The sequence below is a fragment of the Rhinolophus sinicus genome, linkage group LG10 (genome assembly GCF_036562045.2).
Source record: "Rhinolophus sinicus isolate RSC01 linkage group LG10, ASM3656204v1, whole genome shotgun sequence".
Classification (NCBI taxonomy): Eukaryota; Metazoa; Chordata; class Mammalia; order Chiroptera; family Rhinolophidae; genus Rhinolophus; species Rhinolophus sinicus.
The window spans coordinates 79,962,216-79,978,137 of NC_133759.1; the positions used below are offsets into that span (position 1 = coordinate 79,962,216).

The 15,922-nt window shown below is 35.0% G+C and overlaps 1 protein-coding gene across 1 annotated transcript in view; it reads left to right on the forward strand.

Moving 5' to 3' along the window:
- PKD2L2 (polycystin 2 like 2, transient receptor potential cation channel) overlaps positions 1 to 15,922 on the forward strand; it is a 31,364-nt gene that overhangs the window by 1,236 nt on the left and 14,206 nt on the right. Inside the window, exons 3-8 of the mRNA XM_019740238.2 lie at positions 1,321 to 1,454; positions 2,427 to 2,683; positions 5,289 to 5,510; positions 8,183 to 8,411; positions 9,755 to 9,925; positions 10,131 to 10,312. Coding sequence (XP_019595797.2) covers positions 1,321 to 1,454; positions 2,427 to 2,683; positions 5,289 to 5,510; positions 8,183 to 8,411; positions 9,755 to 9,925; positions 10,131 to 10,312 — 1,195 coding nt within the window. The remainder of the gene's footprint in view (positions 1 to 1,320; positions 1,455 to 2,426; positions 2,684 to 5,288; positions 5,511 to 8,182; positions 8,412 to 9,754; positions 9,926 to 10,130; positions 10,313 to 15,922) is intronic.

The window sequence follows — 15,922 nt, forward strand, 5'->3', positions numbered from 1 at the left end:
AAATTGCCAACCAAGTGCAATTTGGTTGGCCTCAAATTGCCCATCAGGTGAAATTATTCCCTTGAGTTGGCTCAGTTTCATAGGTCAAACTACAACTGAGACCAAAGAAGTTAGTCTTAGTGTCTTTCTTTTCTCTGTTCGTTGCACTGTTAATAGTAAAATATGCTTGTGCTAAGCCACAAAAGGTATGAATCAATGCAAATCTTTAAGGACTGGGAAAACTCAACCTGAATTCCTCCTATCTGTGAGTCAATAGCATTAACTTAATCAGTATTAAAGAGCATTTTGTCTTTAGAGCATCCAACATACAGTAGATGTAAGCTAACTGTCCAGACTTACCTCATTTTATATGGACTATACATTGGAAATCAAATATCAATTAACTAATGAATTGGTATTATAGGGGTACATTTGAGTCAGATCTTGATTAAAAAGACAACTATAGCCCATCTTATACATTAAGATGTCTTAGACTGGTTTTTAAATACTTATTATAGAACATTTGGGGAATGGAAAACTAAAAAGATCATTCATAACCCCATTATTCGGGTGTTAAAAATACTTTTTGAAATTGGGAAGACTTGAAAACAAATCTCCATCAACAGGATTTGTTTAACATTTTGGTATATACAATCCCATAATGTAACATTAAAGAATGGCATAGGCTAATGCGAGCCATGGAATGATGTTGAAGATACACGGTTTCTAAAAACCAAAGGGCTTCCAGCAAAAAAAAAGAAAAAAGAAAATACATACCTAGTCTATACCCCACTCTAAAACCACCCACCCACCCCAAAAAAGAGAATAAGAAATACTGGTTAGTACTTGTTAAAATTCTTACCATATGCCATAACATAGTTTTAAATGTTCCTTTCACATGCATTATCTCACTGCTAATAAAACTATGAAGTAAGAGAGATTATCCAAGCGGTAGGACTCAAACCATTGTATTTGTATTGAAAGTCCATACATAGCCTTAACTACCCACATTACATTACCTATGCTCACTATGAAGAAAAAGCCAATTTGCAGAATAGTATGTATAATGTGATCTCATTTTTGTAAAAAATAAACTTCTTTATGAATGTGTATGCATATAGAAAAACCTGAAGAATATATGCCAAATCTAACTCAAGCAGTGGAATTACAGGAAACTTCGTGTTTTGTATATTTCTTTTTCAGTTTATTGTCACTTTTATATTTAGACAATAAAATTGAATTTTCAAACTAAAATTGGGAACAAATTGTAAGTACATTTTTAATCCTGATAAATTCCGTTTTTAAACATAAATTTTTAAACAAAATAATTCTTCTCCTTAGTGACTTTTGGGATGGTAAACCCACATATGTATTACTTAAACAAAGTTATGTCATCTCTGTTTTTGGACACTTCTGTGCCTGGTGATGAAAGAACCAACTTTAAGTCTATTCACAGCGTAACTGATTTTTGGAAGGTAAGGTTATCGTGTGACTGCGGATAAAGTAGCTTTAGGTATTGTATAAACAAACTCCTCACACGTAGTAGGCATTCTGTACATATTTGTTGAAGGAATGAGTGAAAATAAATATTATTTCTTTAAACTGTTAGAATGAACTAGCCAGTAAGTGTTTATTGAGAACCTGTGTTCTAAGTGTGATAGAGTTCTTATAACTAAAAAAATAATGCTTATTTTTTTAACATTATTCCATTTGGAAAACAGGAAACTTCTTATATGGGGGTTAGGATCCAGTCAGTCTATAATTGTGTATAGTGAAAATTATTCTTAAAAATTGCTCAAATTGCCCATCAAGTGAAATATATGTGATTTGGGTATACCACACAACCCTGTACTGTTACAGTAATGTTCAGTATATAATAAAGAATATATATACAAAATATAATTTCATAGTGTTTCTAATTGCATAAGAGAATCATTCCTTCAGCATTGGAACAGACTTGTTTTTTCCAATACACTTAGCGAGATGTTCATATTATGAGGAAAGAACAATTAAAGGAACAGCAGCTTCACATATCCCAAACATTGGGACATACAAGAAGAGATAGGGAAGGCTTTCCAGAAATGATGACCAGTTGAGTTTCAAAGGATAAGTAATGGAAAGGCATTCTAGGAAGAATAAACAATATGTACTATAAATAATTCTACATATGGAGCTATGTTTGGCATTATAGGCATATAAAAGATGAGGTGGGAAAGACCAAACTATGAATTTGACGGAGGTCAAATCATGTATGCCATGCTAGGAATTTGAAACTTATCAAGGAGACAACCATTAATATTAATGTTGGCTTGGTCAATAATTTTGTTTTTATACTCATCCTCAAAATCACTGATTTTTATACTCTTATGGATAACATTATGAATATAGATTGTTACACAGTTGACATGAAACTTTTTTTCCCATAACATTTATCTTTCTATGTGAAGTTTATGGAAGGACCCCTTTTGGAAGGTCTATACTGGGACTCATGGTACAATAACCAGAAGTTGTATAATTTAAAGAACAGCAGTCGCATCTACTATGAGAACATACTTTTAGGAGTCCCCAGAGTCCGTCAGCTAAAAGTCCGCAACAACACATGCAAGGTCTATTCATCCTTTCAGTCTTTGATGAGTGAATGTTACGCCAAATACACGTCTGAAAATGAAGACATGTCTGATTTTGGCCTTAAACTTAGTACTGAGTAAGTAGTATAAAATTACACGTAACTTTTTCTAGCAGCTTACCATTAGGTATCTTTAAACAATTGTGAAAATATGTGTATTTTCCAAATACCATCGGGGATCATGTTTCAGTAATAGTATCAAAGGAAGACTCAGATGCAGCGTTTAGAAAGGGAAGAGTGAACCTGTTATTTTTGTTTGCTTACCAAATGACATAAAGTGTTTTCTTTTTTTCTGACTGTGGTATATGAAGTGCTAAGTTATATTGGACACAAGGAGAGCATCCAATTTTGCTTTTACAATACTCAACGCGCTCTTCTGGCTCTGGTTGGGCTGACCTCCAACATACCCCAAATGCTTCTTGGGATCCTTAAGGAGTATCTTAGGTGTCTTGGGCCGCTTTCCTCCTATCTCACTCTGGCTTACTTCAGTGATCTCTTCTCTATTGTTGCCAGTACTGAAAAGGGGCAGTTAGCTCTCTAGGCACTACATCTGATGACGCCCGCCAAAGATATCATAGCCATTGTTCTCCAAAGTAGCTAAGCTTACTTCTGGTATAGCCTCCTCTATACACTTTATATTGACAACGTGAAAGCCCAAAGCCACCGACGCTACCTCCCCTTAATGCAGAAGCCGTGGGTATCATTGCTTTTAGGGTCCTATGAAAATCTTAAGAGGTAGATGATAAATCTTCTTTAAATTTTAATATTTATCAAAGTGATAAAAATATTTACAAAGGTCCACCCCTTCCTACTCAAAATTCAGAAGCAGCCACTTCTAGCTCCTTTAGTTGTTTCTTCAGGTATATACTTCCTTTTTCTAAAGAATATGCTTACACTGCTATTACTTGATTTTACAGTTTTATATACCTATTATCTATCATAGAAGGTGTCTGTCACCTCTCCCTCTTATGCCACTCCCTCTATACACGCTCTTCTTGTTCTTCTTAGTCTGTAGTTATACCATAATTATTGTTAATTATTACCCAGTGTTTATATTATAAATATTAACAATGCTTACATCTCCTTCAACAACCTCCCCTATGCCCACCCAGGATTACACCCATATTGCTTTGTGGCTTTTGTTGACTTATTTTTTCATGAGTTTCTGAGCATTCTTGAAAGCAAAAAAGTACTTGTATAATTCTTATAAATCTAATAAATTCATAAATATGGTGAGACATCTTAAATACACTACTATACATTCTTTCCCTTTCAATGAAAAATTACATGATAAATCAAAAAATTTTTTTAATTGGGGAATATTGGAGAACAGTGTGTTCTCCAGGGCCCATCAGCTCCAAGTCATTGTCCTTCAATCTAGCTGTGGAGAGCACAGCTCAGCTCTAAGTCCAGTCGTCATTTTCAATCTTTAGCACACCATCCCATAGATTGAACCGGCAACCTTGTTGTTCAGAGCTTGCGGTCTAACCAACTGAGCCATCTGGCGCCCCAGATAAATCAATTATTTAACTACACATTTTAAATTGGAATTTCAAGACTGATCTGTTAGGTATTCTATTATTCCAAATTCTTATAACAAGGACAAAGAATTTAAATACCAAAATCAACACTATTGATTTGGAATTGTAATACCTTTCATTCCCTAAAACCAAAATAAGAACCAGTTTGTGCTTATCTAAAATGTAACATTCATTAATTAAAAACACAAAAAACTGGAAGTAGGAGAGGGCTGTTATAACAAATGTTCTTGTTTCAGTATAACAATCATTATAAAAACACTCAAAAATACAACAATGGAAATTATATAAATGTCTAACAACTATGTTGTACACCTGAAACTAACATAAATATTGAATATCAACTGTAATTGAAAAAATACAACTACGGAATTTTCTTTAAACATGAGTATTTTTTTCTAAGTGATACCACTTTTTCCCCCACTACTGAAAACAAACATTATTAATAGAAAAACAAGTTTAAGCAGTGCATCTTTGGATAATCATTTGGATCTGTTTTGGGGAGACGGAATGACTAAAATGAGGAATCAAGGCTTTATTTCTTTGATATCCCACAATTAAGTTAAAAGTAGAAAAAATGGAAATAAAATTTAGTTACATTTTACTTTGATTTATGTACTTTCATTAAAATAAGATACCTATATAACAATATAGACACTGCAACAAGTTTTTTATTTACTGGGAATTTTTTTTAAAAGTATATGACTTTTAGAAGATAGACTATGAAGCATCTTTTTTCCCCAAGCTGAGACATATTTCTGAATCAAAACCTTTGGTATTCTTGTTCTACTCAAAGACTTAAGATCTGATCAAACAACAGACACAATATGTTCAAGAACAAAATCAGTCATTATTTTCTAGATTTTTTAAGGTCGCTGAGACAACAAATGGATTTAATTTTTTTTTCTCATAGCAGCTATTCCAGTGTCTTGCCCACACTAAGCACTAAAAAATGAAAACATAGTAAATCTTAATTCTTTTAGCTTTATCCTAACTCATTGTCTTGCTTCAAAAATTACTGTAATATTTATGAACTTAGTACTATTTTTTTTAACTACTACTTTGAATCAGAGGTTAGCTTAAATTCTTAGAATATTTCTCAGTCAGGCTTCTCATCTCTCCATTTTTCTCTTTACATCCAACAGATGGAAGTTCTCTTCTCCCAGTATCAGCACTCCTGTGCACTGGGGATTTGCTGGTGTTTACCAAAGTGGTGGATATATTTTCACTTTATCAAAATCAAAATCTGAAACCCAAAACAAGTTCGTTAACCTTCGACTGAACAGCTGGATTACAAGAGGGACTCGAGTTATTTTTATTGACTTTTCGTTATACAATGCTAATGTAAACCTGTTTTGCATCATCAGGTGAGTGACTCAAAACCTCTTTATTAGTATATTGCATTTAAAAAGCATCCAGAGCCCTCATTAGGGTTTCCAGTTTGTACATGTCTGTACTGAGATTAAAATCATAAGCCTCAAAATAAATAGAATGTAGTTCTGCCAATAATGAAAAAGACAGTGAAGTGACATCATATTCAGTTTCATTATTTCAGAATATATTCAAGAACATGGAGAACTACATATAATATGCTGGTTTTATATTACTAAAAGATATATAGTTTTATTTCTTGTCATTTTGCAGTTGCACAGATCTAACATTTAGTCTTCATGATTTCTTCCTCTAAATCACATCATACAAATTTGTTGATTTCCTTTCAGAATGAGCTTTATTTAGTGATTAATTTTTGTCTCAAGAATGAACCACTTAAATGTCAAACAATAATGTAACAATTGCCAGCATCCTAGAAGTGATTAGAGCCTATGGTGATTGGAAAACATGGCCCCAAGTCTTCACATCTTTGCCATGTAACCTCACAAGTGCCCTGCCACCCAAGGCAAGGTGCACTGCCCCAGTCCTTGGAGCTGGGCTCAACCACGTGACTTGCTTCGATCAATGGAATGTTAGCAGAAGCTTGAAATGAGTTTGTACATTAAAACTTGTTCTCTTGCACCTCTGCTGTTGCATGAAAAGGATATGCCTGGGCCAACGTGGACCCAGGAGGAGGTTGAGAGACATCTTCTCATGGGGAGGAGCAGGAGAGAGAACCAACCAAAGAGAAATAATTCTTTTCATTAGTTTGACTACCTTAGTTCATCTGGACCGTGCTAATTGGCCTGGGTTCTGGAATCCAACACTGACAAAGGAAATGGGATTGCCCTGATTTTGATCTGTCTGGGGATTGAGTCAGCTTTCTCTAAGTGATCTGGGAATGGGTGATGCCTGATATAATCACAGTTCTGCTAGAAAGGAGGAACGGGACAATGACCACTAGACAGGCAAACAATAATGTCCACTATAATCTGGGTGAGCCACTTTTCTCTCATGAGTCTTACATTTTTGCTCTGAATGGATTTTGGAATTGGTGTTTACTCTGATTAGGGGATTTTGCCCTTGTGCAATAGCTATGGTGAAACACAACGATGGCCTTTACAATTTGTAAAACTGAATAAAACAAGTGAATTACCTTAAGCAGTCAATGGATATTATACCTCTTACTTTATAGTTCTTCTCGTTCAAGGAATCAGAGCTGCTTACCCATATTGTTCATCCTTCCCAATAGTCCTTATCCGGATAAAGTGAAGACTACAAATCATTTCTATGTCCTAAATAATAGCAGAAACATTGGGGTCACTGGCTTAGAGTCATACGAAGAAATCCTTGTAATACTAGATTCATTCCAGATTTCCTTTCTCTAGGTTTTATGCTTACTCTGTGTTACCTTTTAAAATGTTATTTTTTAGAAACATCAGCATATTTTGAAACTTTTATCTGGGAGTACATCTAATCAGTAGTTGTACGAAAGCATATTGCTTACACTAAGACCTCATCCACTTGTTTTCCTTTTTATACACGTATCTGGCAAACTACACTGAATGCTGTTTTTCCCTTTTTATTAATTTGTCTACACTTTACATAAAAAAAAAAAAAACTGAGTGTCTTTCACTTCACTCACTTATCCAACATTGCACACCTATTGTACGAAGTAAAACAAACAGCTCTGTTTTCCATTTGTTAAGTGGTTGTTTTTTGTTGTTTTGGGGGAGGTTGTTTGTTTGTTTTTTGGCAGCACCTTATTCCAGTACCAATAAGATTTGCTAATATCTTTATGTGGGAATAATTACATTGTGACAATGTGGTAGAGATGCTTGTTCCTCCAAGTACTGCCAATTCTTAATTACCTGAAGCTGTAGAGAACAACTTAGTGTTAGAATAAATTGTTATACTTCTGTTTGCATATAGATCTTTGTATCCAATATCCAGTGCCTAAAGTAAACAGAAAACATTTGCTGTAGTAGAATATGTTATATTGACATTTAGAAGCAAGAAATATGTCTGATAAGCTAAAGGGAGAGAGTGTATTTCCCTCTTCTGAAGTATTCAAGAATTATGTATTTTGGGGGAGTCCTGACTAATAACAGTAACTAACAGTATAGCATTTTCTTAAACATCATCTTATTCTCCTGTGGAGATAAATTAGTATTCTCAGTTATGAACAAGCAATCTAAACACAAAATAGTATGAATGTCTGGCTAAAATCACAGCTTCCTTTCTCATTTACATTGGTGTTTGACCACTGTGAATATTCAAAGTACAAAAAAGAGTGGAGCCATTACAAAATAAGTAAAGTCACTACAAATTTTTCAAATTGAACCTATTACCCCAAGAAAACATATTTTATGCAAAATAACTGATTATCATTAAATTACACATCGTCACTGATTAGAAATTTCACTTTGAGTTAGGTATTAAAATATAAATGCTGCTGTGAGCGGCCAACCAATGACCGGTGACCCACTGCCTGGGGTGGCGGGGGATGCAAGGCTCCTAATACCAGCATGGGCCAGGGAGCTGCGTCCTACACAACTAGACTGAGAAACAACGGCTTAAAAACCGGGGGGGGGCGCAATAAATAAATAAACAAATAAAATATAAATGCTTGACGTGTAAAGTTACTTTCACAAATCTAATTTTACAGATTGGTGGCAGAATTCCCAGCAACTGGAGGAATACTTACTTCATGGCAGTTTTACACAGTGAAGCTCCTCAGATACGTTACCTACTATGATTATTTTATTGCTTCCTGTGAAATCACATTTTGTATTTTTCTTATTGTCTTCACAATACAAGAAGCCAAAAAAATAAAAGAATTTAAGTCTGCCTATTTCAAAAGTATTTGGAACTGGCTAGAATTACTACTTTTAGTGGTAAGTATATATTCACATGTATGATTGAAGGAAATCACATATGAACCCACCAATGAGAGAGGTGTAAAAGGCAGAAGTTTCTATTCATCAGGACTTATTTTAAAAGTTGCAAGTAACAGTCATAAAATTAACTGTTACAGTACATACTAATGGTGTGCCTCTAAGAGGGAGAAGTCTTTTTTTTTTATTTTTCTGGTTTGCTTCTTGGGAGGAGAGACTTAGAGGAATAGGTGATTCCATAGATATTATGATTTGATATACACAAAGGTCTCCCCTACTCCAACTCAAAAACATACTCATTACAGGGCTTTGTGTTGAAAATTACAAATCTTCTGGGGCAAGGTCCTTTAAAATGTATTCTTCTATATTGCCAAAATCTGCTTTCCTCCTCACGCTGAATTTTGAAAAAATAGGCAAAAGACAGAATCCTGAAGGGAGGAGGTTTCAATAGCCAGAGGGTAAGCTTGTGGACACAGGACACCAGGATGGGGGAAGAGTCTCTGAAAGAAACTCCAGAGACTGCCAGTTCCTATTACTAGAACATACTAAAATAAACAGAGATGTAGGCAGGGTAGGACAAATGGCAAGAGCTTGGTTTTAGGAACAATGAACAAATATTTCTGGCTTATACAATCTGCTCTTTCATCCTATTGGCTCTTAGTTACTACTTAGTAACTTAGTTATAGCCAATTTAGTATATAAGCCCTCTTTCCCAAAACCAGATTGAAAGTTTCTCAGTCAGAAAGTGTGCCATCTACCTTTCTGGTATCCCCAATGTTTAACATAGGGCAGGCATAGCATTAAATGTTTAACTGTCAGAGTATTTCAGGCAAAGGAAATCAAAAGAAAATTTCTGTGACAGTTATAAAGCTCTGATACCTAAGATAACCTGGTTCTAAAATCCTCTTCTAAGATAGTTGTTAAAAGGCTCTAAAAGACTTTATTTACTTATTTAAGAACTGTAAAATTTTTTCCTTATAGTGTTACACGGTAGAAATATTAAACTTTTAGGTAATGTGGTTACAAGGAACAGAAATCCTTATAGTCTAGTCAGAATTATACAATCCTTTTATACATTTGTGCTTTATGACTCAAAAAAACCAAACAGGCAAATAGATTAGGTTGGCCAGGTAATGATTCTTTTTCTGTCTTTATGATGATTATGCAACCTTAAACTTCTGTAAACTAAAACTTACTTACATTTATATAAAATCCTGTGTCCTATCTCTCCCTCCTTTCTTGTTGAACTTTTGATGAACTTTTTGATGTGCTTCTTCATAGACTGCAGGAGATTTAGAGGTAGAAATAGTCTCTAATTTAACCCTTCTTTTTCTCCTATATAGTTGTGTTTTGTGGCCGTTTTCTTCAACTTATACTGTAATATACAAGTTTTTCTCTTACTTGGACAGCTGTTAAAAAATACTGAAAAATATTCAGACTTCTATTTTCTTGCCTATTGGAACATTTACTACAACAATATAATTGCCATTACCATCTTTTTTGCATGGATAAAGGTATTTATATTTTATTATTTTACACACAACAGAATACATATATTTCATTTTACTAGATATCAAAATGGGAACTTAAATTACAGAAAACACCCTATCGTTAAGCACCTCCTTTAATTTGAAGCAGGTTTCTTGTGAAATTAAACTTATTCTAAAAGTAATTACAATCTTTAGTATTCTATTTCAATTAATTCTGTTTCTTTTTCAGATATTCAAGTTCATAAGCGTTAATAAGACAATGTCTCAGCTGTCATCAACCTTGTCCCGCTGTATCAAAGACATAGTAGGATTTGCCATCATGTTTTTTATAATATTCTTTGCTTACGCCCAGTTAGGATTTCTTCTTTTTGGATCACAGGTTGATGACTTTTCCACTTTTCAAAATTCCATGTAAGCTCTTGTATAAATGTAATTATATTTTCCATTTATAACAAAAAAGTCATGGAAAGGTCTATGATAAGTAGTAACATAAGTTTTAATTAGTTTAAAGTTGGTTTGATATTTTCACTGATGGCTAAATATCTGTCCCACTCAATGCCTAACTCAAAGTATGGTTTGCATTGAAAGACCCAAGGGGGTGATGATATCAGCTTTCTAAGTGTTACCAGGTCAAGTTGGTAAAATAATTTTGATTTCCCAGTAAGAGTGGAAATTTTACCTAAGATAAAAGAAATTGGCTCCATGTCTTTGTAATATTTATTCCCTGGACAAAAGAAATCTTAAGTGTTTACTTTAGAGGGCTCCATCTTTAGAATCCTTTTATTGGTATTGGTCTGATTGTCTTTTGCTGATCTGGCAAAGCTGTATTTTAAAAACAGCTTTATAAGCATAAACCAATCAGCAGGTAAAAAACTTATGAAGCTGATTAGAATCCCTAGAAACATATTCAGGCTTTTCTTTAAAAGTGAATAATTTTAATAAATTTACTCCCCCTTTTAGGGTAGGTAAAGCAAGTTCTGTCCATAAAAGAAAATTATGATAGCCTAAAATATCAATTGTCAAAATGTATTCTGTGGAATTTAGACCAAAATTGGGGGGAAACAGCTTCATACTTAACTAAATTTGGGAAATTTTGCATCACTCTTTAGGAAATTAGCAGTGCATAGCAACACATGGCTCTGAGGAAAAAAAACACAAAAACGTTCTTAACTTTAGTTAAGAATTCTCCAAGCTTACTTGTCCATGACCCTTTTAGTTGACTTTGGGGAAACTCTGGTCTAAAAAAATGTCTTAGATTGCCCTCTTTTCACCATCACATGTAAGTTATTGAAGTACCAATAGTATGAAATTTAGTAACATTTTTCTGAAATAACCCTGTATTAAGTCAGTAGTGGAAAGAAGAGTGGACTAGGAACCAAGAGGATATAATTCTACTTTTCCAATTCTGCCATTAGCTATTTAAGATTTCTAGACCTTAATTTCTTTATCTGTAAATGAAGGGGCTAACCAAATCACTCTCAGATACCTTCCCAACTTGAAATGACCTATAACCTGAGAAGTCTAATTAGCTTATCCTGAGTGAATAATGTTTGCAGTTCCAACAACTTCTTGGTCCTTTCCTAGGATCTTAATTCAAGTATTAATTAATAAAACTTAAGTAGTATTGGCTATTGAATATAAATATAGTAATTTACAGAAATTTGGAAATTTGTCTCACCTTCGCTAGTGGGAGAAAAGGAAGTCTAAGGCACAGAATAAACAGAGAATTTTGGAATGAATTGAGGGGATTTTTTGCTGGTGGTACTGATGTGCTAGGTTATTCATATCAACCTCCTCTTCAGGACAATTTAAAACACTGGATTAAATATAGAAAACATTGAAATTCTACAAAACCAACCAAAAAGTGAGTAATAACTAGGCCAAAATCAGAAGGAAAGCATCCAACAGGCCCAACACACAGTGCTACCTTTGCCCTGAAGCCTTTTTAAGTGGATAAAGATTTATTTTTAGTACTTAAACTTTATAATTTAGCTCTTATCACTTTATAATAGCCTACTCTAAATAGTATATATCCTCATACCTTATAAATAGATCACACAGTCTAAATACCAATATTTTCGTTTAAATTGTGTTCAGAAGATACCGTGGTCAGTTTAGGCAGCTTTACCAAGATACCCTAGGTTAACTGACTTAAACAGCAAATATTTATTTCCCACAGTTCTGGAGACTGAGAGTCAGGATGCCAGTATGGTCAAGTTCTGATGAGAGCCCACTTCCTGGCTTGTTGACAGCCACCTTCTCTCTATCTCCTCATGTAGCCAAGAGAATAAGGATTTTTTTTGTTGTGGTACAATACACATAACAAATTTACCATCTTAACCATGTCTAAGTGGAAAGTTCAGTGATATTAAGTAAATTCATGTTGTGCAAGCATCTTGCAAACTGTAACTCTATACCCAGTAAACAAGAACTCTCTATTTCTCCCCTTATTGCAGCCCCTGGCAATCACCATTCTACTTTTTGCCTCTATGATTTTGATTACTCTAGTTACCTAGTGGAATTATACAGTAGTTGTCTTTTTGTGACTGATTTATTCCACTTAGCATGTTTTCAAGATTCAACAATGTTGTAGAATGTCAGAATTTCCTTCCTTTTTTAGGCTGAATAACATCCCATTGTACGTCCATATCATATTTTGTTCATCCATTCATCTGTCAATGGACACTTGAGTTGCTTCCATGTTTTAGCTATTGAGAACATGGAGGTACAAATATCTCTTGAAGACCCTGCTTTCAATTCTTTTGGGTATATACCCAGAGGTGTAACTGCTAGATCATATGCTAATTCTATTTTGAATTTTTGAAGAACTGCCAAATTGTTTTCCACAGTGGCTGCATTATTTTACATTCCCTCTAACAGTGTGCACAAGGGTTTCAATTACTCCACGTCGTTGTCTACACTTTTTATATTTTCTGGGGGGTTTTAGGTTTTGTTTTGTTTTTTGGTAGTAGTCATCCTAATGGGTGTGAGATATTTCATTGTGGTTTTGATTTGCACTTCCCCTAATGATGAGTGGTACTAAGCATCTTCTCATAGCGTAGGCGAACCTGATAGTGCCTGATAGGTCCCTTAGCTCTTTCATTTTTTTTCAACTTTTTCTTTCTGTTTCTCAGACGCAACAATTTCCACTGCTTTATCTTCAAGTTCGCTAATTTTTTTCTTCTGTCTGTTGAAATCTGCCTTTGAATCCCTCTAGTGAATTTTCATTTCAGTGACTGTACTTCACTTCAGTTACTGCAGCTCTAGAGTTTCTTTTTATTGATGGTTCCATTTTGTTCATACATACAGTGTTTTCTTGACTTTCTCCATGTCTTCTTAGTTCTTTGAACATCTTTAAGATGGTCGTTTTAAAGTCATTGTCTAGTAGGCCTGCCATCTGGTCTTTCTCAGGGATAGTTTCTGTTGGTTTATTTTTTTCCTTTGAATGGGTCATATTTCCCTGTTTCTCTGTATGTCTTGTCATTTATTGTTGAAAACTGGACATTTGGATGGAATACTGTGATAACTATTGAAATCAGACTCTTTCCCTTCCCCAGGGTTTGCTGTTTTGTTTTTTATTGTTGTAGACTGTCTCCATGCTGAGGATCAGCCTAAGGCATAAATCTAAGGTCTTCTCAGATATTTTCTAAGCCTGTGCCTTCTCAGGGGCATGCACAGTGACTTTCTAATTTCCTCCATATATGCTTTTGAACACCCTCGTCTTTAGTATCTCCCAAAAGAGGAAAAAGAGAAAAATGAAAGGGGAGGGAAGGGCACTGGCCCTTTAAATCCCAAGGACATTGCTTCAGCCAGAGGGGGAGGGCCTTGCAACAAAGGTGGCAAACACGCCCACCTCTGTGTCTGTACTTCTGTGATCAGAAGCAACAATCAGCAGTCAGAACACAGACCCCTGATGTTTGGAGAACAGTGAACTTATTGCCCATCCTGGCTCCCACAAACTGCGGGCAAACTGCTCCAGGAACACACACACAACGGCCTGCCATTGGATGGAGGGTGGGAGACGGGTAGCTGCTGCCAAACTAAAAGCTGAAATTGACCAAAATTGTTTAAACCTTTCCCTGGAAGTTGGCAAGCCTTCAATAGACTCCAGCGTTCCAAAATAATTACATCAGACAGTTGCCAATGTGACTGTTGTCTAGGTGGGGAGGCATCAATTCCTAGTGCTTCTTACTCCACCATCATCCCAAAATCTCCACCTTGAAGGCATTTTTGCTGATCCAGAGGAAACAGCTGAGAAACTGTGTTTCTGGCCACCTCTAGGGAGAAGACAAATAGCAAATCTCAGGGCCTGCATGTGTGTTTGTGTTGCAGGGGTGGAAGGCAAGGGTGGATAGTCTGATCACCTCTCCACACATCAAGCAGTGCTATAGCCTCAAACTAAAAGTGTATCCCTCATAGTGACCTGAAGCCTGGGTTTAATCACTCAGAGGTCCAAGGAATCTCATGTCTTGAACTTGAATTAAAGGTGGTCCCAGGCCTGTATAAACCTGCAGACTCCAACAAAAAAACCTCTCTGAAGGAAGATGTCTTCATCCTAGTCCTCAAATTACTTCTACAAGTAATTTTTCAAATCTAATTTACTGTTCATAGTCAAAGATAATTTGGTACATAAGGGGGAAAAAAATCATGAGCAAGAACCAGAAGATACAAGAGGAAACAGAAACAGACTCGGAGATTTCAGATATTATAATAGAATAACCAAGCAATACTTATTATATTTAGAGAAATAGAACACAAGTCAGTATCTTGAGAGAACAGGATAGTATAAAAAGAGACATATTTGAAAAAGCATCAAACAGAATTCTAGAACTGAAAATTATAGCAACTGAGATTAAAAACCCAGTTGACAGGTTTGACAGCAAAATAAGACATAGATGAAAAGAGAAGGAGTAAAGTGAAAAATAGGTCAGGAAAAAACTATCAAAAACGTAACATAGAAAAAATGTTGGGGGGCGACCGGATGTCTCACTTGGTTGGGAGTGCGAGCTCTGAAACGGTTGCCGGTTTGATTCCTGTATGGGATGGTGGGCTGCGCCCCCTGCAACTAAAGAATGAAAACGGTGACTGGACTTGGAGCTGAGCTGTGCGCTCCACAACTAGATTAAAGGACAACGACTTGGAGCTGATGGGCCCTGGAAAAGCACACTGTTCCCCAACATTCCCCAATTAAAAGAAAAAATGTTGGGAGAGAGTATGAGACATAAAGGAAAGAATGAGAAGGCTTAATATATATTTAACCTGAATTACAGAAGAAGACAGTGAAATAGAGGTCATATTTAAAAAATGCTTAGGAATAGCTTTCACCCAATTGTGCCACCAACTCAGAAACTGGGAAGTGATATTAACCACAAACGGTACATTATTATGAAACAGTCTGTTAGCTATTTTAATTCAACAAGAGAGAACTAAAAAGTTAGCAGGGGTATCAAGAAGTTACAAAGCAGTATTTTCATTCAGTATAACGCTGTATAACCGATGCGGAGGAATCATGGTGTTCCTTTTAGCTTGAAAAAAGCCAAAAAGGATAAACTAAGTTTCAATTAAGAGAAAAGTAACAAATACACTGTATTTGGATTACATTAATTAAAGTAAAAGATTAATATGCAATATTGATAAATTGTTGTGTGTATATATATATATATATATATATATATATATATATATATATAGTTCATATGCACTATTTTAAATTTTGTTCGTCTTAATTTACCACATATTTGCCCATATTCACACACTACACATTTCCCATTCTACTATATTAGTCTTCATAGCCATTTCTCTCCAGTTCCTATCTGATTCTAACTATTCAGTAAATTGCTTAGGTTTTGTTATTCACATTATTATTTACACAGCAGAGATATCCGGTCACTTCCCTGATAGAAAAGGCTGAATGGAAGCTTTAGTTAATGAGCTAATTTCTGGAAAGGAGAAATGATGCCTTTCACTTATCTTTTCTTATATAAACACAACTCAAGGATAAAAGATCAAGTTAGAAACACT